Source organism: Rattus norvegicus, chromosome 4 (genome assembly GCF_021556685.1).
Source record: "Rattus norvegicus strain SHRSP/BbbUtx chromosome 4, alternate assembly SHRSP_T2T, whole genome shotgun sequence".
Classification (NCBI taxonomy): domain Eukaryota; kingdom Metazoa; phylum Chordata; class Mammalia; order Rodentia; family Muridae; genus Rattus; species Rattus norvegicus.
Genome location: NC_141537.1, coordinates 64,113,877 through 64,140,786, shown reverse-complemented (window position 1 = coordinate 64,140,786; position 26,910 = coordinate 64,113,877). Strand labels below are relative to the sequence as shown.

Sequence of the window (26,910 nt, the reverse complement as noted above, 5' to 3'; positions counted from 1 at the left end):
GCCACTAAATCTCAGTCCACCGTACCTAACTTTTACCACCATACTCTCATTCCATGTAGCTCCCTTGTGAGGGTCTTAAGATACTCGTCTCTCAAGCTCCCTGCAACATATTCTTTCCCCCCCTGAGCTTTGCTTGCCTTGTTTTCTTGCCCAGTCAGCCTTCCCGACCCCACCTACCATTTCTATTGATAAACTGTATTTCTCATGGCAATCTTAGGTTCTGGGAAAAGTTACGTGGAAATAACAACATCCCCATGCTCTCCCTGTCCCCTCCCCAGCCACAGCCTCTGCCGTGATGAGCATCCCTCACAGTGCTGTACTTGTTACTGTGGATGATGAAAGTATTCACACATCACTCCACTCTGATTCCAAAATCTGTATTGAGTGCCAGCCCGATGGCATGCATCTGCCATCATACTATCTCACAGGTGGTTTTGCAGGCCTAACATCCCATGCTTGGCCAGTGTGCTCCTCCCTCTCTCCCCTCCAGCTCCTGGCAACCATTTCCTTAGTTGTGTGTGCTTTAAATTTTTATTTATTAACTATTATTTTAAATTTGGATAGATACATCTTCTATGTTGGACGAATTCCCCTCTGTCCTCCCTCCCTCCCTCCTTGTATTCTATCCCCTCTTCTGTTCTAGACAGCTTCCATTTCACTTATCTCCACAATTTCTTCTTCCACAGCTCACCGCTAACTCCCAACAAAACTCTTCCGTCAGTGGTTTAATCTGAGGGTGACGATAGTCTTCCTTCTCTTGGCATTCATATTTAGTCCCAGCTTCATAGCTGTTGTTTATTACTTAGATCAGGTTGTTATTAATAATAATAACAGTATTAGTTATGCCCCCAATGTGTCAGCTACAGGCTAAGGTCATTTATAAAGCTTAATCATCTTCATGACAAACCACAAAAACTGTGTAGATATTATGCCGATTTTATATAAGACAGCTGTGACTTAGAGAGCGGTCACTTGCTCAGAGCCACATGGCTCCCAAGGGGCAGAGCCATGATGTGATCCTTAGCCCATAGCACAATGAGCACATGTGTAGACACCCACCAATGGCCAGGTCTTCAGTTTCATACCGCAAGGCTGCGATAGGGTCATTTGTACCCACCATTCTTTGCATCTGTGTACTGGAATTACTGGCATGCAAAGCTATGGGGCAGTTTTCTCCCTGTGATTACTTGGTATGCTTTCCTAAGCCACGTTAGAGGCCACTGTCCTTTGGTCTGAGGCATTTCCACCCTCTATGTCACATGTCAATGCTTCATTTCTCCAACCTGTGCCCTAAGTCACCACCTCAGAGGCTTCCTCACACATTACAACAGCTTCCAACTGCACCCACACCCTCCCCGTACTCAGGCCATCCGTAGTAACCTTCCCGGTGAAGATGACCAGGTGGGGCTGTTTTTCTAATAAGAATCAACCTAAAATAAGCCTCGTCTGGGGCTTGCTACATGGCTTCTGATAGCTAACATGGGGTGTTTTCTGTCACTTCAGTATTATCAGTGACTTTAAGCCTTTCATGCATTATTTTTTTACCATTACAAATTTTACAATGCCCAGCCTTGGTAAATATGTGATTATCTGATTCTTCCCTGGATCTCCATTTTTCTTGAAACGTGTTTTCTCTTTTTTAAGCACAAAATTTAGACTTTTAACAGGAAAAATATTTTACATCCATAACTATTTTTATAAATAGCTTGATGTGCAATCTGGCCACATTAGGACCTTCAGAGGGCACAGTCATTGTGATCGGAACACAAGGTTGCTGATAATGTGAGTATCTGTCAAGCCGGACCCTTACCTCTCCGCCTCCAGCCGCATCTCCTCCCTCTTTTGCCTCCTGAGTTCTCTGCGACGTTCAAAATCATCCATAGTGAGGTTTCGGGTTTAGGGAGCCCAGATAATATCTCGATCTAAAGGAAAGAGGCGGAGTCAGGATCACAAGGAGTCATGAGCCCCTGTATTAGCCTTTCCCCTCTCACCCCATTGTCTTTTCTTTATTTTTAAGAAAAATACCTTAGAATCCTACTAAGCCAGCCGGTGGTCAATTTCTGACCTCACACAGAGTGCACCTTCATTCTTAAAGCTATTAAAATAAGTAAGAACACAGATTACATTTAAAAACTAAGAAGAAATCTCAGGAGACAGAAATATTGCTAACAGGACCTCAGAACGACTCCAGACAACACTTACACCCAAATGGACAAAGAACAATGCAGACAGAGAGATAAAACCAGAGAGGAGAATGGGCAAGAAAAGAAATGTGTGTTGGAGGAGGTCAGACAGAGGAAAGGAGAAATCAAACAACACCGCATGCAGGCATCGTTTGCATATTCTGGAAGTTAGTTAGCACTGATTTTTTTTTTAAAGTATGCAGAAATCATGGGAGAAAAAAAAATCTCCAGGAAGCAGTATTTCAGAAGGCAGCTAAGTTTTGATCAAGTTGTCTTCAGAGCTCAAAAATCCCAGCTCTCTCCAGATGTAATCCAACCATTTGACCCTTTCCTACCTCCTCTGAGATGACTTTGACTCTGGAAGAAATTTCCAGCTCTTCAGATGCAGGGCCTGCTTCTGCTGTGTATCTGTGGCATGCAGTCAAATGTTCCAGAATTTCCCTTCGGCCCCCAAACCCAAGATGACTCCCAGGAAAGGGGAAGAGGGCTCCTGCCCCTGCTTTGTTTACAGAGCTGTCAGTGGTTAGTTAAACTAGCCTGGAGTCTGGCATTTAAGGCGTTCTGGAAGATCGTTTCCTGTGCAGAGCAGGAGGCCTCCACTTCCTCTGGATTCCTAGGCACCCGCTCGGCTGCACTCAGCTCACAAAAACATTTTCCAGTGCCTTCTATGCAGATGAGCCGAGCATTTGTCCAGAGCGAGAAAATCGGTGTGGCGAACCCCAGAGCCATCACGGGATGGCATCTTTGTTTGGAAAAAAAGATTTCAGAAGAAAAGAAAAGAATCTGAAATAAACTGGCGAAGAAGGTTTCGCCCTCACCACTTTAATAGCGCATAAAAACAAAAATCAAATCTCAGCCAGCAAAAATAAAACCATGCAATGTTTGAAATTTTTCACACTTTTCGCATCCTCTGGGGTATTAAAGTCTTTATGCATCTTTAGAAACTTGGATTTGGGTTTTTATTGGAAGTTTAAAAATCTCGATTGTTTTGTTTCCCTCTGACAAGAGGGTTCCCAATACTTTCTAGTCATGAAAGAAACAAGGTTTTCTTTTTGCATTTCACCCAGAGGAAAGATATTCCTCAGACCAAATGTGTCAGAACACACTTGCAATCATAAGGACTTGGGAAAAATGAGGCAAGAGGATTGTGAGTTCAAATCCAGCTGGAGAGTGGAAACCTGTTTCAGAGAGGAAAATAAAATGCTCTCTTCTCACCAACATCCCTACACATTTTCTAGTCTGAACTCTCTCTAATTATTAAAGTAAAAAATAAAAGTGATCTGGAGGCTTCTATGAGACTGTCTGAAAAGCTTTCTTCTGTCCGATGCTCTGACCAAGTAGCCATGGGAGCAGTAGACCAAGCTGGTAAAGTAAGACAGGGAATTCTATTTTCTCCCGTGTGTGTGTGTGTGTGTGTGTGTGTGTGTGTGTGTGTGTGTGTGTGTGTGTGTTTGTGTGTGTGTGTGTGTATGGATGTGTGTGTATATGTGTGTGTGTGTATGTGTGTGTATGGATGTATGTGTTTTGTGTTTGCGTGTGTTTATGTACATGCGTGCATATTCATGTGTTTGTGTGTGTTATAGAACACCCTCATATCACACTGATCCTGTATATATTTATATATACATGCATATGCATATACATATTGGTTTTGTTGCATAAACCACCTCTTATAACTATAGCAATAGCTATGAGAGAAAGAGTTCTGCCTATAGGCAAACCATTCTTTACTGTTTCAATAATGGGGAAAGCCCCCTCAGAGGTGGTTAGTGTTCCTGCTTCTCAAACTTAAGCAGACATTTGCTGCTTGGCAGGTCCCAGAGCTATGCTCATACCTGTGCCTTGGAAGGGTTAGAGAGCAGTGAACAAGGAGCCCTGAGCCCTGCTTTGTAAAGATAGTAGTATGCAGTCAGGTACGGGACAGGAGCTGACAGCCCCGTGTATTAAATGTGGCTGAACATCCTTGCTGCCTTGACCCCTGCCAATTCTTTCTTCAATCTGCCCCCCTACTCCCTACCTTTTATTACTTACGTGGATGGCAGTTTCCTTTCCTAACCATAGAAAAACTACTTGTGATTTGGGTGTAGACTAAGTATGTACCTGCGGACACAGTGGGGGAATAATGGACCACAAAAATGTATTCCTTCAGGCAGCTCTAGACCAGTGCCTTTGTGGATTATGTTCTGTGGACATCTGGTGGAAAGAAAAACACATTTGTGCATTGTGAGTATGACTCTGGGTTGTTCTGGATTTATGTGTGCATCTGTGCATCTGTGCTTCTGTGTGTATGTGTGTTTATGTGTGTATTTGTGTATGTGTGTTATATGTTTGTGTGTGTATGTGTGTAAGTGTTTGTATGTGTGTGTCTGTGTGCTATGTGTTTGTATGTGTGTGTATGTGTGTTTATGTGTGTATTTGTGTATGTGTGTTATATGTTTGTGTGTGTATGTGTGTATGTGTTTGTATGTGTGTGTATGTGTGTTTATGTGTGTATTTGTGTACGTGTGTTATATGTTTGGGTGTGTATGTGTGCTATGTGTTTGTATGTGTGTGTCTGTGTGCTATGTGTTTGTATGTGTGTATGTGTCTGTGTGTTATATGTTTGTGTGTGTGTATGTGTTTTATGTGTGTGTGTCTGTGTGCTATGTGTTTGTATGTGTATGTGTATGTGTGCTATGTGTTTGTATGTGTGTGTTATTTGGCAGAGAGGTGCATTTGTGAAAATGGCTCTTGGCTGGTCTTAATGCAAGACACCCTTATCAAACTACTTCTGTGTAGGAGAAGCCATATCTGGCTAGAATCTTAAGCGATTCTCTGACTTAAAGCAGCACACATGTCCCCGGATAGTAAAGCCTCATTTCCTCCCCTTCCCCCAGCCAGTGCTGAATACTGAACAGTACAATTGGTTAGAAAGTAACTCAAAGCACACAGAGTGGGGAAATCCAGGCATGGATTAGCAACCACGGAGCTTTCGGGTGTCACAAGTTAGACAGAGCACAGGAGGAGAAAGCGGGCCAAAGGAGGTATCCACGCATGGGCAGAAATTCCTGGCAAATCTAAGGGAGATCTAAGTGTGGGGCAGGAACTACTATCACACTGTTCAGAGAACTATGACGGGACACCTTTGATTACAAATAAACAGTATTAGCAAAGATAGATATAGCTTTACCCAGGACTGTATTGGTCTTTCTGGTAAGATTTCTGATGTTGGGTTCAGTGCTGTGGGTTTCAGAGAGCATGGACACACTGCCCTTTTCCTTGCCTAAAGGGACTAGAGAGCTCATGGTCCAGGTGAGAGGCAGGAAAGGACCTGAGTCCTTTCCTCCACAGCTCACCAGCACCTCAGGGTCTCCCAGCTTCCCTTTCCTCTTCCTGCAGTTCAAACGGGTGTGGGGGAAAGTTTTGTGTGTGTGTTCTTCCTCCTCCTCCTCCCCCTCTTCCCCTTCCTTTCTATGCTCTCCCCCCACCCCCCACACATAGCTGGTCTGTAACTCAGAGATCCTCATTCTTCTGCCCAACTTTGTTTCTTCTTCATCTCCTCAAGGTTGGGAATGAAAGTATATCTATATCCAGTCTATATCCAGTCTATATCTAGTCAATCAAATTTGATTCTTTTCCTCAGAAAACTCAAGCTTAATTTCTGATTAGTATCTTTTAACCAAGAAAACATTCTTTTGTAGTGTGTGTGTGTGTGCGCACGCGCGCAGGTTAGATACTGATGTTCATTTTTTAATTGAAAAAGCAAAAGACATTTGTTCACTTATGACAGTATATTTTAGAATCATACCACAGCAAAACAAGCAAACATGTTTCTCAGTGTTTCCAGATTCCTGCCATGTTCCTCCTTGAGATTCAATGGAGGGACAATTAATTGTTGTTTCCAGTTTTCAAAATCGTGATTTTTAAAACATCTAAGAATCTTCATACCCTATCATTTGAATAGCTGAAGTTTATATCTAAAGAATAAAATACACTGCTAGGGGTTGGGGATTTAGCTCAGTGGTAGAGCGCTTGCCTAGCAAGTGCAAGGCCCTGGGTTCGGTCCCCAGCTCCGAAAAAAAAAAAAAATACACTGCTAGCTGTGGTGGCACATGCCTCTAGTTCCAGCACTTTGGAGGCAGAGGCAGGAGGATCTCTATGAGTTCTAGGTCAATCATAGCTACATAAAGAGACCCTATCTCAAACAAACAAACAAACAAACAAACAAACAAACAAACCCTGACCCATCTAAAAAAAAACACAACCCAAAAGAATAAAATACACGAAGTTCAGTACTGTGGAAGAACTGCGTCCCATGGGGGCCCGCTCTTCGTTGTAGGTCTTCATGGACAGTGTCTCTATCACTTTCTGCCTGCTTTTTTGAAACAGGGTCTCACAATGAAACTGGATCTCACCAGTTTAGACTAGCTGACCCTCCAGCCCAAGGGACCCTGCCTACCTTCCCTCCAGATGAGATTACGCATACAGTCCAGCATCTTGAGCAGGTGCCGGGGATTTGAACTCAGGTCCTTATACCTGCATGTCCAGCATTTTACCAACTTAACATGTCCCTGATGCCAAGGAATTGGGCATTTTGTTTTGCATTCCTAAAACTGTTGTTATTTTCCTCTCTGGACATATAGCCTTACTGTAGCTATTCCTGTAACTCTTCTAAAAGAATAAATCCGAGTCTGCTTTTATGTGGTTGAGGACATGTGACAAACATGGGCCATTTTAGATGTATGTGCTTGTACATAAAACCTACACACACATGCTTAAGTGTGATAAGCAGGAAAACGTTATGGGTAGGGTTTCCAAACGAATTCAATGATTAGGGGAGGAGACCTTTGTAGAGAGTTGTGCCCTATGACTGCCAAACATCTGAAATCAAATAACGAGTAGACAGGGAAAGGGGAGGCCCTCAGGATGTGGTGGCCCATTGCCCCAACTATCTTAGAATTATTAAGAACAAAGCCTGTTGCTTCAAGGATACCAAAGGAGCTAACGGTAGTCTCCCTCAAGGGACACTTACTGGATCTATCCAATATGATATAAGGGGCCATTTTTCTTTTTAGCTTTTTAAACTTTTGATCAATAAATTCTGTTTTTCAGGGAGTAGAACAAATAGAAAGAACACAGTTTCTTTACACTCCCTCCCCTCTCTCCCTGCTCACATGTCCTATTTAGACTGAACTGTGCCCTGAAGAGAGTGAGACAGACAGACAGAGACAGAACATTGTAATTCTAGTCTCCCACCTCAAAATGTGTTCTTATTTGGAACAAGGTCTTTGCAGATGTAGTGAAGGTGAGTAAGACTGACCCTATTCCAATACAGGGGTGACATTTTTTCTTTTTTTAAAGAAAATTTGGTTCAAAGGGAGACATGGGCAAAGGAAAGATGGTTTGGAAGCACAGTGAGAAAGCCATGAGAAGGTGGGGAGAAAGGCGTGACACAAATCCTTCCTTATCATCTTCAGAGAGAACCTGGCTTTGTCTAGGGCTTAAGGGAAGGCTCGAACTTCCCATACCGTGGGGCTTTGTTACAGAAGCTGTAGGAAACAAACGTGCCTCATTTCCAACATCTTTCAGGACTATGGTACACGTGTTACAGTTGACAACCTCATGCTAATACGCACTCGAGTGCATAGAGAACACTCTCTGTGAGTATCTGACATGCATACTGTCATGTGTTCACCACCACAGCACCATACAGAATAGCTTCATGGCCACGAACCCTGTCCCCCAACCCCATGTTTCATCCATCTCCCTCTTCTTCTTCTTCACACTCATCCCTGAACTATGGTCCTTCCATGTCTCTGTAACTTTGGCTTTTCCAGAACGTCCTATTCTCTGAATCACTCGCTATATGGGTGTCCTCTTCAGACTGGCCTCTTTCACTAACAATAAGAACTTACACTTCTCCCAAGTCTCCTTATTTTTACACAGTCTCATATGTCTCAGGCTCTCAGACTTACTGTGTAGCACAAGTTGGCTTGAACAGACCTTTCTGCCTTAACCCTTCAAGATCTGGGACTATAGGCATCCACCACTGTGTTCAGCTTCTTCCAAATCTTCCCATAACTGCATAGCACCACTATATTTAAAAAGGCAATTTATGAGATAGCTGTTATACAGAATTCGTTATACAGAATTCCAGGCCTCTGCACTCAATCACTATACTATCTTGGGATACTATACTAGTAATTGTCGTTTTATTTCAGAGAGTGCCTTCGAACGGTTCTGAGAGGACAACAGTGAGTGTCCTCCAATTTAATTCTTGGACTGTGGGGCTTAGATCAGAGTGTCCTTTAAAACACCCCTACCTTCAGTCTTAAGTCCGTTTAAATCAGAGAGCTAACAAGTCACAAAGGACCTCTTAAATTTTCGGATAGGGTGAAATCTGACACCATAGTGGTGTATCTTAAAGTTTCATATCTTTGATACCACAACTTCTTACTTCCCCATTCTCCTTTTCCTTGCCCACCCCATCCCTGTCACACCGTCCTTATCTCGAATCTTCTCTCTTTAACTCACTATGTCCTCATCCTCAGTGTAAACATCTCTCTACCACTGCAAGGAATTCTGGTCTCCTGACACTTGTATTAGATAAGACCTTTTTAGGCTAGTTTGTTTTAGACTTACTTTCTTTTTTATTATGTGTATGAGTTTTTGTCTCTGTGGGTATGTGCACTTGAGAACAAGTACTGAGAAAGGCCAGAAGAAGATATTGGAGCCAAAACAGGCAGTTGCAAGCCTCCAGTGTGGGTGCTGGGAACCACACTGATGGTCCTCTGCGAGAGCATCAAGCACTCTTAACTTCTGTTCCATCTCTAGCCCCTCAACTAGTTTGTACGCAATGAAGCCCTACAAAGGCATCTATATAAACAATATCCAGTACACAATTTATATACTAGTGCTGTGTGCTTATAGCTGGAGTGCAGTAGCAATAAAAAGAGGTGTTTGCCTTCCCGGAAGCTGTATTTATTTACATTTCTCTGTCTCATATGTCTTCAAGCTTCTGTCTGGCTCTAGCTGCTCTGTTTTGTATAGAGCTTTGGTCTTTGATATGGTGACATCAAAGGGTGGTGAAATCTTTAAGAGGAGGGCCTTAGTAGAAAGTTACACAGTCTGTGGTAACTGAAGTTGGAAAAGAACTAGGGTGATTCTCAAAGGACCCTGGATCTCTTACTCGAGCTACTATTGGCCCCTTCCTGCTCTCTGGTTTCTCGTCTTACTATAAGAAGATCTTCACCTACAGGTATTCCAGCCATTGTGATGCCATCCACCATGATGTCTTCACTGAGAAAAAGCCAGTTCCTGCTTTATAAACATCTATCCCCATACATCTTGTTAAAGCAGAAGGAAATAGACTCATACACTCCAACCTGGGTCATGCCTATCACGGACTGTCTGTATTTGTTCTCACAATTTGGGGCTTCATGGGAGAAAGTCAGGGGCCTATTTTGTCTATTCTAAGGATTTGTTTTAATATCAGCTGGGCCATCGCTGCAACTCAGTAACGCTTGTCCTCGCCAGACAGATATCGAGTGGTTTCTGGTTGTAATACATCCCAGTAGGTTCTCCTTCATTGCTCCTCAGAGTATCTCTACTTAGTCCAGTTCTGCCGAACAGGGCCCTGAACTTAGGAGATTGGAAACAAAACAAAACAAAAAACAGAATAAAACAAGCTCTCTGAGTTTTTCTTCTCCAGGAGTGAGATAGTTGGACCAGATAACATTCAAAGACTCATCTTACCGGATAGAACGCTGTGGCCTTATTCCCAGTCTCCTGTGGAATCATCATAGCAATGACAGCATATTAAGCAAGGCACACCCAGTGTTTCTCTTTTAAGTATACATTATTTAAAGTAGGCTTTTTTAAAGGGATGCAGACATCACTAATCCTTCTTTTAAGCTGACAGTGCACCGGAGATTTAAAAAATGTGCATCTGATTAGCTTTCAAATGCATTTTACCTCTTTCTCACAGTATGCATTTGTTACCTCTACCCCACCCACCTGCACTAAGCTCCCTTTCTCTCCTTCCTATCCAGTCATCAATTCCTGACTCAAATCTCCTCTCCATCATGAGGCCCAAATGAGGATCCATAACTCACTTCAACCATTTCCATCGCTCAGGAGTCATTTTCCTTAAGTGGCATTTAGTACTTTATTGATATTTTGCTTCTCCTGCGTTTTCACTCCCGAGCCCACTGAAGAATAATTTTGTCGTATGAAAACAAACCCTTCATGTCTGGCCCGTAGCAGGCGCTCAAGGATAGCGCCTCGTTTTCGTCAATGCCTCTTTATGCTGAAGTGCATCATAGAATAGGGAACATAGTCCTATACTCGATTCATCCCTCTCCGCACTTTATTAACCGTAGTGTTTACAGAGTGAATCAAAGGCCTTGGTACTTGATTACATACGAATCTCAGAAGTTATGTAAACGCCCATGTGCAGTAGTTCCACAGTAAATCAGACAGTGTTTTCTTTATGACTGTAGAAAACGAACTTTTGTTCTTAAAAAGAAGAAAAAAAAAAAACCCAATTCATCAACTTGCTCTGCTCCTTTGCAAACCGAAGAGTTCTTTTGGGACTCAAAAAACAAATAAACATCTATAATGAACAGTTCGGACTCAACTCTCTCTCTCAACCTTTACCACCTTGTTCCAAAAATCTGTGCTACTTAAAGAATACGCTCAGTCGTCCAAGCACATGTTTCCAGACCTGCAACGCACCGGTAAAACTCCAAATGGCCAGTCCGAGGATGCTTGCTCTCTCAATTTCTTTCTTCTCTCTAACCACTGCGCTTCAAAGCACAAAGACCTCTAAGAGGGTGGCAGGCTGTGACCTGCTTTGCCCTTTCTCACTGTGCAGTCTATTAAAAAGCACCTTTTCTCCATCTCCACTCTCCGTCTGTGAAGCAGAAGGCCCGCTGTCCGCCATCACACAGGACTCAAGGCCATGAGTACTTTGCAACCTCTCTTCTACCTTCTGGAAGTTGGCCAGTGTGTGACTGTGAAATGATGCTGTTTGTATCTCCTGGCCATGGAGAGGAACACTTGTGAAGACAATGTTTAATGACTCTAAGTGGCATCTTGAAGTGTCACCCATGAATAGTAACACTGACACCTGTATGCTGTCTGTTTCTCAAATCTCTGCAATTATCATGTTTGCTCTTCCCAAGTACAAAGGGGGAAATTCAACCCCGTTTCAAGAAATGACATGGAGAAATAGGTAAACTTGGCATTAGCTTTTGAATCACAGCGCCTAAGAACCCAGGACTAATCCCTGGGCCAACCTGAAAGTTGTATAGAAGGGAACATGTAGAAAGCCATGCATCTGGTCCCCTGTAAAAGTTGAGTTGCTTTTCCTTAATATCCTTAAGGGAAGACAGACTGAAAGGGACACATTAATACCAAGTAAGACTCAGCCCATGGGGACTAATGCTTCCTTGGACTCCAGAAAAAGTCAATGTTAGAGGTGAGCCCTACGGCAAAGACAGAGGTTCTCTACTGACTACACCCATGTGCTTTAAATTAATATACAGATTAGCTAAAACAGAGAAAAAACTCTGAATGTCCCCTCCGAATGTGGTTGTTAATAACAGAAGCATGCGCACAATTACCACACACAATTCAGCTGTCAAGAAAGAGCTCGCTCCAATAGAATAATTCAAGGATTCTCACAGATTAGGTGCTTGCAAATGAGAGGTGTACTAAGAGGTGAACGCCCATCCCAGGAAAGAGAGGGCTGTGGTTTGAATGTGAAGTGTTCTCCTTAGGCTACTGTATTCTGACCACTTCTCCCAGCTGCTGGGGCTCTTTTGGAAAGTTGTGGTAGACTTAGGGGGCGGAGCCTTGCAGGAGGACACATTCACGGGGGTGGGACTTGAGGTTTGATTGGCAGCTCTGTAGTCCACTCTCTGCTTCCTGACTGCAGACACAGTACAATCAGCCACTGCCACCTGCTTTTTCCGCCATTATGACTTCCCTGTCATGATGGACGACATCCCTCGTTAAACGGAGTCAAAATAAACCCTTCCTTTCATAAGTTGCATTTGCTGGGTATTTTGTTATAACAATGACAAAATTAGAACAGATGATATGGCCATTTGTGTAAAGTTAAAGTCAAAAAGATTTTTTAACTATGTAAGTCTGTGTCGGGTGGTCAGTTCACTTAAATTTAAATAAATCAAAATACATTGACATTAAGAATCAAGTTCGCCAGCTTCACTAATCCCATTTCAAGTGCTCACAAATCACATGTGTTTAGAGGCTGCAGAAAACTTCAGATAATTAAACTGGTGTAATGACCCACGTTTTTAATCGCAGCACTTGAGAGGCAGAGAGGAAGGTAGATCTCTGTGAGCTTGAGGTCAGTCTGGTCTATGTGTTAAGCTCCAGGATGACCAGAGCTACAGTGAGACACTGGGGCTTCCTGTGAGCCTAGACCCTGATGAGAGGCTCTGCCTCAAAAACACCAAGGTAGGAGGGTACAGAGAAAAACGACACCTGAGGCTGTCTCTGGCCTCCACGTGAACACATGGACCCACTTGTGCACACATGTAACATATATGCACATATACAGAAGCATTAATAAAATGTGGGGTGTGACTAGAGATCCTCACCTAGAAGCAGAAGAATTCCCTAGATTTCCCCATTGGCACGCTCTCTGTAGACCTGTGGACAGTCTTTGGGTGGGGCAGCATTGCCTGATAAGGCACTTGAAACAGTGAAATGATTGGCGAATTCCAAAGAAAGGCCAGTGCGTCACCTGAATAAACTGAGTGACAAGGTCCCAGATTGGTTTACTTGGAAATAAAGATCAGAAGGTTCTGAGATGCTTGTATCATATATAAATATGATAATTTTACTTGCTGGCTTACTCATGTCTGCTGAGTCTGCTTGGTTTACTCCAGAACTCTACAGTTTGGTGGCCAAATACCTGATTCAGAGCCAGGTTGGGAGAATGGCAGGGTGCAGAGCCATTCATGTCACCAGGAACAAGTCCAAGGTGTATCCCAGATGTGACTTGTTCAGGGCAGTGGTTTTTGTTATTGTTGTTTTGTTTGTGGATTTTCTTTTTTTTCTTTCCTTTTCTTTTCTTTCTTTCTTTCTTTCTTTCTTTCTTTTTTTTTGTGCTAAGAACTATTTGTATCTTGATCACACATTAATTACTACTTTTGCTTGACATTGTTAAGTTTCAAACCTGGGACAAAGGGGTGAGGTACCTATTTAACATATCAAGCAGACAGGCCTCCAGGGTCTCCCAGCATCCCTCAGTCCCTACCCGTTACAGGGTGTGGCTGGCTTGCTATATCTTCTACCCTGAACTCTCCAGCCCAGGGGCTAGGATGTCCTTCCCAAGATGCTCCTCCCTGTATACTCCAAACATTTTGTACCTTTGGCCTCCCAGATGCTGTGCCTGGCTTCCCTCTCTCCCCTCTCCCTATGCACCCCTTCTCACACGGCTCAGGGTCATGACCACTCTGGACTCTCCCAGATGTTCCTGACTTTGCTGTGTTCTCCCTTTAGCTACAGTAAACTTTCTCCTTCACCATACCTAGGGGCATACCTTTCCTTTCCTTTTTATTTCTTTTGGTTTTGATCCAGTCTTGATGATCAAATGCATCTCTGTGCTTATGAAGCCAACAGAAACTGTCTTTGAGGAATTTATAATCTAAAACGGAAAGAGCTAAACCTAACCAACAGGCATGACTCATTACGTCCTTCAGACACAATAGTCATGTCCGTCGAGCATAAACATTGACAGATGAAATGATTTGGAAAGGGCTTTCTTCTTTTCACAGGAGCCTTCCAGACAGACAGCAGGTCTAACTACTCCATTAGTGCGGAATAGCTAGACTTCCTTACAAAAGAAACTGGGGGCTTTCTTAAGACCATCCTCATTGACTTGAGTCCAGAATTGATCCAGTGACATATCCCTACCATACCCGTTGTGTACAGCGTGCAGGTCACTTAGGTATATGTCAGTCTTCTCTGAAAGACGGTGGGTTCCTTCGGGTGGTTACCCCTTGAAGTTCTTAACCAATTATTATATTTCTTTACTCAGCGTCTGCTTTGTGCTTGTTAGATTGCGATGAGCTACAGGGCATTGCTTACTCGTTGGTGCTAACTGGCACACAGACAAACTTTGTGAAGCCTTTATCTAAAGGCCACACCTTTAATGTAACTCTTTGTGACCATGGGGTTGGTGGTGGTGGTGGAATGGAGTTCTGTTTTATATTTGATTATAGCTATAGGTTTTTTCCTCCATAGAGGAATAACCTTGTGTTGGAGAGAAGGGCGTTCTCGTTTCGGGAAGGAGAGTGTAGATAAACATCTGTATCGGAGGAGGGAGGATATCAAAGAAAAAGAAGACATCTGTAAGGAAAGATGAGATGGAAAATCCTCAAGTGCCCATGGCCTTTGGAGATGCCACTCCTCCATCATAATTTGAAAACATTGACATTGGGAGCTCATTTAAATGCTTCCATCAGTCTGAGAAAAAAGTGTAGCCCGATGTTGCTCTCTAGCCATGCTCAGTAATTACAAACAGAAGGCTTGGTTCTGAATGTTTGCCTAGGGGCCTTCTCTCCCCGGGGCCAGGGTTCACTAGCCAGTGGCCACAGAACTATCTTTTCTCACCATCTTTCTTAGGAACCCCAGCCTAGGTCTGAAGAGCATACCCAGGAATAAAATGGAGACTTGGGGAGCCACCTAGCTTTAAAGTTCCAACAAGAGCTCTCCTGTTTCCTCATAGGCCCTCATAGGTAAAGAGCTCCCGGGAGGACCAGATCCACCTTCAAACCCAAGAGTCCAAAGAGGGAGGGTTGTCTGTGACACCCAGCTTGCAGTAACAAGCTGATCTGAGAACAAGAAAGTTTTATTCATGGCTGATTCTTTTTCTGTTTTCTTGGTAGAGAGCCCCTGCTTTGCAAACTCTAGGATCAGAACACAACCTAAGAAGCCACGGCTGGTTTGGCTTCTGACGAAATCCACAAAGGAAAGAGGAGAAAGGACTTATAATTGAGGATTTTTGATTTGACGGGCACCTCGGTGGTTGGTGGCCACCACTTGCTAAAGAGCTTGAAAAAAAATTATTTTTAAATAGGTCATTTCTTGCTTTTCTACCTGACTTAAAACCTTTTGGGGGTTCCGTTTGCATTTTTCAATTATTCACACTTAAACCAAAGCTGTCCCCACTCCGCAGAAAGATGACTAAGCAATTTTGAATTAAGTAATCAAAGAGAGCCCTGCCAATTTTAGAATAATTAAATTTCAGCGGCTTAACATAAACAGTTCCAAGAACTACATGTGGCCTACCAAAAGTATAGATTACAAGTAGTCAGCCCTGCGGCCAGCTGGCAGTCAACTTGACCTATTAAAATAGAACTGGTCAGAATTCGGAGTATTATTTTTCTTTCCTCCCCCAATATTTATCCTGAATCCACTTTTGTTTCTTTGGGAATGCTTTCAATTAGACAAATAACAACAATAATAAAACTATTGTGGAATTTTACCTCTTGTAAACAAACCAGCATTTCTCTTGGGAACTATCAGAACTCACAAATCATTCCAGTGTCAACCCTGCCTACCCCAAGCACCAAAAAAATGAAATGGAGGGAGTGCCCACCCTGTTCCCTCTCAAGGGGCAGTGTCACCACTGGACAAGAGAAGGTAGACGTTAAGCCATGTGCTCGTCAGGTACCAACGCATCTTACTGACTGCCTCTAGCAGGTAGTCTGGTAAGCCGGGATTTCTTGAAAATGATAAAGTTTCATAGATCCAGTCCCATTCTGACAGTGAGTTAATTGTTTGAGAGATTGTTAAAAAAAAAATCTGAAACTGGGGCTGAAGGGAGGACTCAGCAGTTAAGAGCACTGGGTGCTTTTGCAAAGGACCCTTGTTTCTCTCCATAACCCACATGGTGGCTAACAATAGCTTGTAACACTAGTTTCAGGGGATCCAGTGACCTCTTCTGACTTCCTCAGGCACTGGGTACATATGTGGTACACACACATACATGCATACATACATACATACATACATACATGTATACATACATACAAGCAAACGCAAATATAGTGCATAATGTTTTTATTCAGTCTGAAGCTACTGCTATGCTATAACATCAATTCTAGCCTGAATGACAGATACAGTCTGACAGGTTTAAGTTGAGAAAATAAAGATAGGTTTGACTCACTGATCCTACCATGATTTTCAGTAGGCATCTGTTATGGACGCACTGTATGGTTAGATGAATGTGTCATCATATACAAAGTCTTTATATATTCCCTTGAGTTATAAGTTCCATTGTCTTCCCCATTGTGTTTGAACCAAGTTATAATCAAGAGTGATTGAGAGTCTCTAATTGTCGTCTCAGGGAAAATGTTGGCAAAAAACATATATTCGACATATATATATAATCAGCCATGTACCAGACACTTCATGTGATGTGAGGTTAGTTTTGTGTCAACTTGACATAAGCTGGAGCCCTTTGGGAAGGGGGAAATCTCAGTTTTGAAAATGCTCCCATATGATTAGATGTAGCCAAGTCTTTTGGGGCAATGTCTCAACTAATTATTGATGTGAGAGGGCCCAGCCCACTGCGGGCAGTGCCAGCCCTGGGCGGGTGGTCCTTGGAGAGAGCTGAAAGTGAAGCTGAGAGAGAAAGCTGGTGAGAATTTCTCTACAGGTTTTGCTTTCCCTCCTGCCTCCAGGTTTCTGTCCTGTGTTTCTGCCCAGACTTCCTTTAATGGTGGATTATGGCCTGGTATATATACTCCCAATAACCCCTTCCTTCCAAACTGCTTCTGCCCATGGTGTTTTATCACAGCAATACAAAACAAACTGTGGTATGGATAGAAGAAATAAATAGCTACCCTGCTTTCTCCCACCGTGCTTATAGCCAACGGTGGCTATCTATGTAAGTCAATAATTAAAAACTGAGTTAAATCAAACACAAGCTGCCATGAGAGCAAGCAGTGGGAATGCTGACTGCCTTTTTTTTTTTTTTTTTTTTTCCGGAGCTGGGGACCGAACCCAGGGCCTTGCGCTTCCTAGGCAAGCGCTCTACCACTGAGCTAAATCCCCAGCCCCTGCTGACTGCTTTCTAAACATTGCGTGATAGCCATTCGTATATAGGAAGGCACTCATGAAGGGGGGTAAACGTTAGCGTACGCACTCATCTATCAAATATGAGTGACACCTGTTGCATGCCGGGCATAGCTCTCTAAGTGCAGATAAACACAAATCCTTTCCATTTCTCTCTTCTAAAAATGTGGGGAGGGGGGGAGTCACTTGTGAAGGATAATGATGTATTTTCATCTCCTGTCCCACTTCAGATCCTAAAGAATATAAAAACAATGACCCACAGGACACCGTCTGCTAGAATTTATGCTGACAGCGGAAATCCATTTAAGGTATCAACGAGGGCAAGAGACAGGAAAGAGAAGCCATCTCTCTACTCATCCAACTTGGATGGCTTTCTGACAGTTAAAAGCAGGTTTCTCACCCACCAGCAAGAAGAAATTTGCTGATTTAAACAAAGCTGGTCCACTGTGCTTTCAAACTTTGCTTCCTAATTCCAACAAAAGGACAGCTTGTAATAAATTTATCCCTGTGGCAGAATATCTCCCAAGCAGCTTTTCTGCTCTGAACACTGCAAACCAACCTTTTACTTTGTTGACACGCAGGCCCCGGACATTCATGAAAACAAGATGTTCTCTTGCCATTTTTTTGAGTGAAATGGATTTAAGTCAGGGTCTCAGTCAAATTTCAAAAGCAGATGTTTCATAGCCAAAAAGGAGAAAAGGGAGGAGGAGAAGGAGGAGGAGGAGGAAGGGGGGGTAAATTGTTGAAATGACCCTAGCAAGGAGAGGCTATCTCACTTCAACTCACTTAACTCTTCTTTGGTAGCAGGAGGAGCCATCTAAACATGTCTTAAAACTGGAAGCAGGGCAACTTGAAGCTCACTACTGTCTCCATTCAGTGATGCTGGGTAGGTCTGGAAGCTGCTGGGCACCTAAGACTCCTGGTCTGCAGAGTACCTATCACTGAGAGAGTTAGTGACTGGTTTAGGTGTCCAAGGGGTTGCTGAGAAAGGAGATGACTCCCTTGAGTGAACCACCATCTTCTGTAGACAGTGTCCCTCACAAGACTGCTCCTCACCATCCACCCTCAAAGACAAATACAGCCCTCAGTACCCCCCCAGACTATTTTCTTTGAATAATTTATCTATTTTTATTTTATGCATATCAGTGTTTTTGCCTATGTTTATTTTGTGTGAAAGTGTCAGATACTGAAATTTCAGACAGTTGTGAGCTGCCACGTGGGTACTGGGAATTGAACCCAGATCCTCTGAAAGAGCGGTCAGTGCTCTTTTTTTTTTTAAAGATTTATTTTATTTATTATATATATAAGTACACTGTAGCTGTCTTCAGATACACCAGAAGGCATCAGATCTCTTTACAGATGGTTGTGAGCCACCATGTGGTTGCTGGGAATTGAACTCATGACCTCTGGAAGAGCATTAGGGTGCTCTTAACCGCTGAGCCATCTCTCCAGCCGGCGGTCAGTGCTCTTAACCACTGAGCCATCTCTCAACTCTTATCATGAGCACAGGACACCCCTCCCCCTCTCCTTACTTTACATCCCTGCTGGCTTGGAGCTCGCTTTGCAGACCAGGCTGGCTTGGAACCTGTAGCGATCTTCCCGCCTCTGCCTCCCAAGTACTAGTAGTACACACACACACACACGAGTCATCACACCCAGCCTGTTCTCTCACCTGCTTTGCTGCAGCTGCCAAAGTTGCTCTTGATACTCAATACTGCATAGCTTGGCTACTGAGGTAGTTCCTAATTTCTCTTTGCCTTGACCAGATCTGAAGCAGTTCAATGTTGGCACTTTGAGAGCCCCTTTCAGTCTTGAGGATTTTCTATGTGGTTATAGATGCAGGGAAACATTGGCTGAATTAGATTTATTGGGGAAAAAAAAAGCACTAAACGACACACTTCTTTGCTTCGCAGAGAGCACTCATCCCACGCGTCTAGTTCCTATTTCCCTTAGGTAGCTTCCAGAACAGAAATAGGGGCAGATGGCCTCACCAGAACCCTACAGTTACAGCACCAGAAAAAGTACCTCATGGTTCACTTCTCATTCAGCTCACCTCCTGCTCCAGTGATCCAGAAAACTGCTGCTCACCCTGGGAGTACTTGCATATTATGTGACCACTCATTTATACTAGGTATGACACACCAAATGCTTTTAAAGAGGCAAATATTTTGGAAGTACTGGCTTAGAGAAATAGAAAACACATGTATCCCCAGGAACATTCAAATTCAAAATCAAAAACAAACAAGCAAACCACCCAAAACATACTGCGCAAGGAAGCCTGCTTTCAGGGCATCATGTACTTCCGGTTGTTGCTGGTTTGTGATTCCTTATGCATGCAGTATTCCACTACTGACTCACCAAACACGAGTCCCACTTCAGCAAGAAGCCACAAGAGTGGACTCATGATGATCGATCCCATACAAGCTTAACTTAGACCAAAACGTTGGTTTAGTCAAGAGATGAAGTTTATAAATACCAAAGTTAAGTTCTTGTAACAATCTTTACTGTCCTCACTCCTCATACAGAAATATCCGAACCCAGAGAAGTGGGTTATTCACCCAAGGTCACAGAGCTAGTTAATAGTAGACTCAGGATTAATAATCAGGTAGCTCGGACCCATGGTGCGTTTTCAACTATAATACTTGGCTACACAAGACCTGTAAGTGGACGAGACAAGGGAGACAGGAGCAAGGACCTGGGTGATGAAATGGTCATGGGACAGCCTGGAAGGATTTATATGCACCTGCGGAGTCTTCCCACCAGGAGCTGCTTCCTGTCAGAGGGTTTGGCTTGCATGTTGTGAGGGCAAACTTCATACTTGATGTTTATTAATGAAGTAAAAATGAATCTCTTGTTTGTGTTCGTTTGTGTGTTGGCAAACCGATTTATTATTTCACCTAAGTGGGGGACGCTTGAGAAAATAAGCTGAGTTCACTCTAAAAATCTTAAAAAAACAAATGGCCACACTTCACACTTTGGCCATGTCTTCGCTTGCTCAATTAGCTTTCGACATGACTCTAAATCACCGGAGTTCATCTGCGTCCATTTCTGGGGAGATCTAGGCTTTGCCGGTTACTTTGGAGGCCTCATTTGAGAAACAGGATATGATATTAAATGGAAGGCATCAGACATGAAGTCAGGCAGGCCCCTATCCCAGCGAGAGGTCCTCTGGCTTTAGTTCCAATAGATGCCTTCATGAGAGTCCACTTCTGGCTTCTCCTCTCTGATTTTTTTTTTTTAATGAACATTCAATTCAAATGCCATGATAGCCTTACTTGGCTTTTTACTTAAGTTTGTTGAAACTATTGTCATGTTTCTCTTTTTTTTTCCTTTAAATGCCCTACAAAACCCAGAATTATGGAAACGAATCATGGAACAATTAGATGTCACTAAAGAATGACTTCAGAAGAATGACAAACCTAGGCGGTGCATTGCAATGCTGTGCCTATAACCACATGACAAAGTATTATAGCTGGATCAGGGAGTGAGGAGGTTTAAAATACTGTGACTGCTTGCCAAGATGAGGGGTAAAAAAAATTTACAATACTATGACCCCTTGTCAAGATGAGGTAAAAAACAAAAAAAAAAAATACATAAAGATTACCAGACACCTCAGTCTATGTCACTGCATACGTTTGAATTTACCAAGTTCTCCACAGCACTGAGTTTTTAAAAAAGGGTTCATTTCATAGGAAAGGACACTAGAATCGCTAGCCCCGACTTAATATAGCACTTGGGATGGGGGTGGTCATAGTCAACGTGTATCTGTAGGATGAATGATGTAGCAAGGCTGATGAATGTTTGCTGGAGTTGCTGCTAATAGCGGCCACAGCCTTCCTGACCACCCTCAACTTGGAACTACATCTTTAATTGGTAAACTACTCGTCGTTTATCTGGGAAATCGAGTTAAAAAGTTCCCCAGAATCTCGCTTTGAGACAAATGTCTTTAGGTAAATTCTCCTTGATTTATGTTACCCTGATAAAGCTCGTGTAGATTGAAAATGTATTCACTTCGCCTGACCTACTGAGCGTCAGTGGGTCAAGTGCTCTCACGTATCAGCTGCCTGATCTCATGATGGGCAGTTCCGGCTGGCACTGTGGTACCCAGCATTGCTAGGGTATCAGACGCCATATTGCTAGCCTGGGAACAGATCCAAACACAAGACTTGAAACACAGTTTCTAATGAATGCACATGGCTTTTGCACCATTGTTAAGTCAAGAAACCCTAAATTCAGCCATTATAAATCAACGACCACCTGTATTTATAAATTTGGAAAAATCTGTGATGAAATGGAGTTAAAAAAATCATGGTTATAAATACTTATGGGGAGAAGTCTTTGAAGATCTTAAAGAAAAACGCTCTTGGAAAGTTCATTTCCCAATACCCAGCGTTTTGGCACTCAGTCCCAAAACTCAGTCGCATTCAATGGAGTAGAGGAACACACTTTCCTCCAGTCTTCGGATGTCCCCATCCACAATATATCACTTTTAGTTATTAAATAACAGGACGTGGTATTAATGTTGGCCTTCCCCATCCTTTAAGAAAGCGTTTTCAGCCAAAGATATTAAACTACTCTTTTCCCCTGTCAGCGGGGCAGCCAACATCCTGAGATCACAGTTCATTTGTACCACACTGGCGTGAATATTCAGACTCCATTTGTCTCCAGCTCTTAAAGGCTGGTGTTAGAATGAGTGATGGACGTTTTGTTTAGAATTAGGAAAAGGGAGGGGAAATCCACCCCTCCGGAGGCCCCTGGTAATAACTTTAGTCTAAAATATCCGTCTCGGGGAATACAAGTCTGCCCTTTCCTCTCAGAAAACTCCATTGAAAAAGAACCTAGGTTTAATTTGGCATTGTTGGACTAGGGTTACAGAGAACAGTAGGAAGGAAACTGTCTCAACCCGCTGCCCTCCATCCAAGTTGGATCTTTGTTCTCCTTAAATTTTACGGGAGGGTTGTGGCTCCGAGTCAGGCAAGTGAGAGGAGTTTAGAAGTCTGTAGTCGGGTCAGACCGTTTTGGAATGCCAGGTGAGACTTGTGACAGTCAGATAAGCAGCTCAGTTGTCCCTTTCTCTTGGCTGAATAGTCACCGTCCACAGAACTCCTGGGACCACCATCGGCCTTCCTTCCTGTTGTCTGTACCACACTCTGTCCTTCAACCGTAGCGTTCTCTTCTGTTAGAGGCTGTGCTGGGCAGGGGTGTGTGGTCTCACGAGCCTCCTCTGAAGGCTGAAGGTGATGTCTTAGCCAGGGAAACCCCAAGTCTCCATAGGAGGGGCTAGAATTTCTTCTTACGCTGCTAACCAACCACAAGGTGGGAAGACTCTGAGAACCCATGTCCCTGTGTCTCCTCAATCTCTAACCAAATATGGCCACACCCAGGCTCACTGTAGACTTGCCTTGTGACGTATGAAAAGGACCGCGAAGGAGCCTCCTTTAGGGGAGACTCCTGGTTAGAAGTGTGCTCCAGGCCTTCTCCCACAAGCTTCATTTTATAGCCACTCCCAGAAACCCATAGGGAAACACATTATGAGTTTAAATCCTACTATATATATAACACGTTGGAGAAAATTTGAGCTAAGTTAGAGACAGAATACTTTGTTAATGGTGTCCAGGGAAACTCATTCTGTAAAACCCAGGGAAAATGGAAGAAAATAAATTCCTAAACTTCTCTTTCCATCTGGAGTCTCAACTGTGTCTTAACATATTGGCCCACAGTGGTTATGAAGTCTCCCATTCATGCTGTTCTGAAACAAGAGCAAAGGCTTCTAGGTGCTTACAGCTCACTTTCACATGCTTATAGGAAAAGCCGTCTTTCTCTTCAAGCCCGTTAGGTGCCTGAACTTAATGAAACACAGTTGGGAGGCACCTCTGCTGGCCAGGGGCCACCTGATTCACTAGAATGTCTCAGCTCGTTCCTTCAGATTTCCCTATTTTACAGAAGTAGAAATTTGTGTAAAGTTCCAGAATCAGGCATTGGTGGCATTTTGGGGGGCAGCTCCATAACAATAGGTACCTCCTTCTTGGCTACTTTAGGACCATAAGGAAAGAAGGATGGGTGTGAGTGCTTTACGAAGGTTGGCATCGAGAAGGGCAGGAGTATACAGAGAAGAAGTTTGTAGACCTCTGACAGCCTTTTCTGTGAATAGTCACACAGTCCAAACGCACACAGGCACACAGACAGAGACAGACAGGCAGGCAGGCAGGCAGGCACGCACACACACACACACACACACACACACACACACACACACACTGACAGCCTTTTCTGCTAATAGTCACACAGTCCAAATACAAATACACACAGACACAAACATAGAAACACACACACACACACACACACACACACACCTCAAGAGAGGTTCTGCTGAAAGAGAACCAAGGATATGAGGGAAAAAAAAGGAAGTAGGAGGAATAAGGTACAACTGAAATAATCCTGAGACAGTAATTGTCTGAGAATGGCACTAAATTCCTGAAAACAAACAAACAAACAAACAAACAAACAAACAAACCAAAACACCAAAAACCAAACCAAAAGAACCCTTCTTTCAATAAGGCGCCCTCCCTCCATTTCTTTGTTTTCCATACCCTATCTTAGAAAAGCCCTTTTGTGCTCCTCTGGTGCTTCTGCTGATGGACTTGTGGTGGTTTAAATAAGAAATGCCCCCTAAACAAGAATATCCTTGGAAGGGAATAGAGAGGCAAAGATTAAAACAGAGGCAGAAGGAACACGCATTCAGAGCCTGCCCCACATGTGGCCCATACATATACAGCCACCCAATTAGACAAGATGGATGAAGCAAAGTAGTGCAGGCAGACAGGAGCCGGATGTAGATCTCTCCTGAGAGACACAGCCAGAATACAGCAAATACAGAGGCGAATGCCAGCAGCAAACCACTGAACTGAGAACGGGACCCCAGTTGAAGGAATCAGAGAAAGGACTGAAAGAGCTTGAAGGGGCTCGAGACCCCATATGAACAACAATGCCAAGCAACCAGAGCTTCCAGGGACTAAGCCACTGCCTAAAGACTATACATGGACTGGCCCTGGACTCTGACCTCATAGGTAGCAATGAATATCCTAGTAAGAGCACCAGTGGAAGGGGAAGCCCTTGGTCCTGCTAAGACTGAACCCCCCAGTGAACGTGATTGTTGCGGGGAGGGCAGCAATGGGGGGAGGGTGGGGAGGGGAACACCCATAAAGGAGGGGAGGGGGGGATTAGGGGGATGTTTGCCCGGAAACCGGGAAAGGGAATAACACTCGAAATGTAAATAAGAAATACTCGAGTTAATAAAAAAAAAAAAAAAAAGAAAAAGAAATGCCCCCTATAGTCACATGTATTTAAAAACACGGTTTCTGATTGGTGGTGTTGTCTGGGAGATTATAGAACTTCTAGGATGTGGAGCCTTGCTAGAGGGGAGTCACTGGGGCAGTCTTTGAATGGTCTCTGTTTCCTGTTACCCTTGAAATGTGATCTCTTTGCTTCCTGCTCCTGCTCCTGTGTTTCCCTGTCATGATGGACTCTGACCTCTCCAGAAATGTGAGCCAAAATAAACACCTTTATCTACAAGTTGCTTTTGACCCTGGTTTATCCCAGCAACAGAAAGTGACCGATACACTTGTTTGAAGGGTCAGGTGGTCTATTACTCCTGAAATCACTAGCCTTTTCCCAAAGATGAGTGTAAGGGCCTTGTGTGGCAGGCTCATCCTCATTCTTGCCTCAGGGTCACAATATTATTCATAGTTATTGATTTTCTGGAATAAAATGGAAGATTGGAAGATAATCAAGTAGAATAACTTAGAGTCAATGTATACATTCATTCTTGTATATTTATTTATTATTTATTCTCTGAGTGTGTGCCACAGTGTAGAGTGGAGGTCAGAGAACAACTTGAAGTCATCTCTTGTACTGTGTGGGTTCTGGGGACTGCACATGGCTTGATGGCAAGTGATGCTACCCACTGAGCCATTGTCCCAGCTCTAGAATGTATATATGTAAGATGTTGATCCTCACTCAGGTACCATCGTTAGTTGAGTGCTGAAGAGAGAACATAGGCCTGGGTTAGAAATAGCTATAGTTGAGATGGCTTGGCAGGTAAAGATGCTTGCTGTATCCAAGCTAGACCAACTGAGTTTGGATTTCCAGAACTCAAGCAAAGGTAGAGGCAGCATTCCAAAGTCTGTAACTCCAGGGGCCTGGGAGTTGGAGACAGGAGAATCTCCAGAAGCTGCCTGTCCAGCTTGCCTGATGAAGACACCCTGGTCAAAAATGATGGAAAGGTGGGAATTAACAGGAAAGTTGTCCACTGACTTCTACAAGTATACCACATACATAAGAATAAGTCTCTGTTTCTGTCTCTGTCTCTTTGTCTCTCTGTCTCTGTCTCTGTCTCTCTCTCTCTCTTATAAACACACACACACACACACACACACACACACACACAGAGAGAGAGAGAGAGAGAGAGAGAGAGAGAGAATATATATGGGGGATTGTCATACATTTTCATTTTAAAGAAAGTAAATATCATTATTACAGAAGCAGAAGCGACCCAGAGTTATCCTAAAGAGTGAGGCAGAGAAGGATGTATGGCCTACTCTGGCAGGACTGATGTAGGTGGAAAATCCCTTTTTGTCCTACTCTGTGGTGTGTGTGTGTGTGTGTGTGTGTGTGTGTGTGTGTGTGTGAACTGTCCTGTGAGTGAGACAGAAAAACAAAGCAAATAACAAAGGAACTGAAAGAGAGGCCTTTCCCTTTATGCTCAGGTTGCAGGTCTGCAGATGAGAAATGAGTGGATTTCCTACTCTGTTTCAAGGCCATCCCTGTCCGTGGGAACCATCCCTCACCTTATCACGTCTAGCCACAGCCGACCGTGCCGTGCCAAGCACAGACATTCTGGCTGACCTTGCTCTAAAGCCCTTGCCAAGCTCTCTGCAGGCCGAGCTGAGTCTAGACCAGACATACTTAAGGAAGGAAAAGACTGAGGTAAAGGAAGGGGGGGAGGGAGCTAGACTCATGAGCAAATGAGCCTGACGTCCTTCCCCAGTCTCTAGCGAGCTAGTGGCAAACAGCCAGGCACTGTTTATTGCTCCAGGCATGAGGAGAAACGGGTTATACATGACAGCCTTCACTATGGGAGAACCAGGGTATAATGAAAGGAAAGGAGAGATTGTCTCCTTGCCATCAGATTCAAGCTTTCTTAGAATAGTGACGTTCTTGGGTCCTTAAGAAGTGGTTAAGTGAACTGTCTGGTAGAACAAGAAACAGCAACTAGCATTTTTCTCAGTAAAAAAAGAAAATGGTTAAAATCATATGTGGGAGAGGTCTCTACAATCACACTTGAATTATTTTTAACCAAGAATATCCTTAGAAATTTCCAAATGGATACCAAGAAAGAGTTTCGGGTAATGTCTTGCTGTAACAGGGAGCCATTGAAAGGTTAAATTAGGGAACTTGATAAAAATGGATGATTCTTGATCCAGCACGAAGTACCAATTGAAGAATCAATTTCACATGTTGCCTTCCACTGCTGAATTAGGACCCAGGATGCCAACATTATTATTTCTATCAAATGATACTTCTTACATAATATCCTTTGTACTTATTATGTGGAAGTAACAGTAATAATTAT

General features: G+C 43.4%; 1 protein-coding gene across 13 annotated transcripts in view; it reads right to left on the bottom strand.

Moving 5' to 3' along the window:
- The window catches only part of Cald1 (caldesmon 1), a 180,870-nt gene that overhangs the window by 92,970 nt on the left and 60,990 nt on the right, over positions 1-26,910 (bottom strand). For 10 of the 13 annotated variants that reach the window (XR_015685320.1, XM_087656170.1, XM_087656174.1 and 7 more), the window contains 1 exon segment: positions 1,811-1,922. Coding sequence is in view for 12 of the 13 variants with exons in the window: in XM_087656170.1 (XP_087512296.1) it covers positions 1,811-1,881 (71 nt within the window). In the remaining variant the exon portion in view is untranslated. 13 annotated transcript variants of the gene reach the window in all.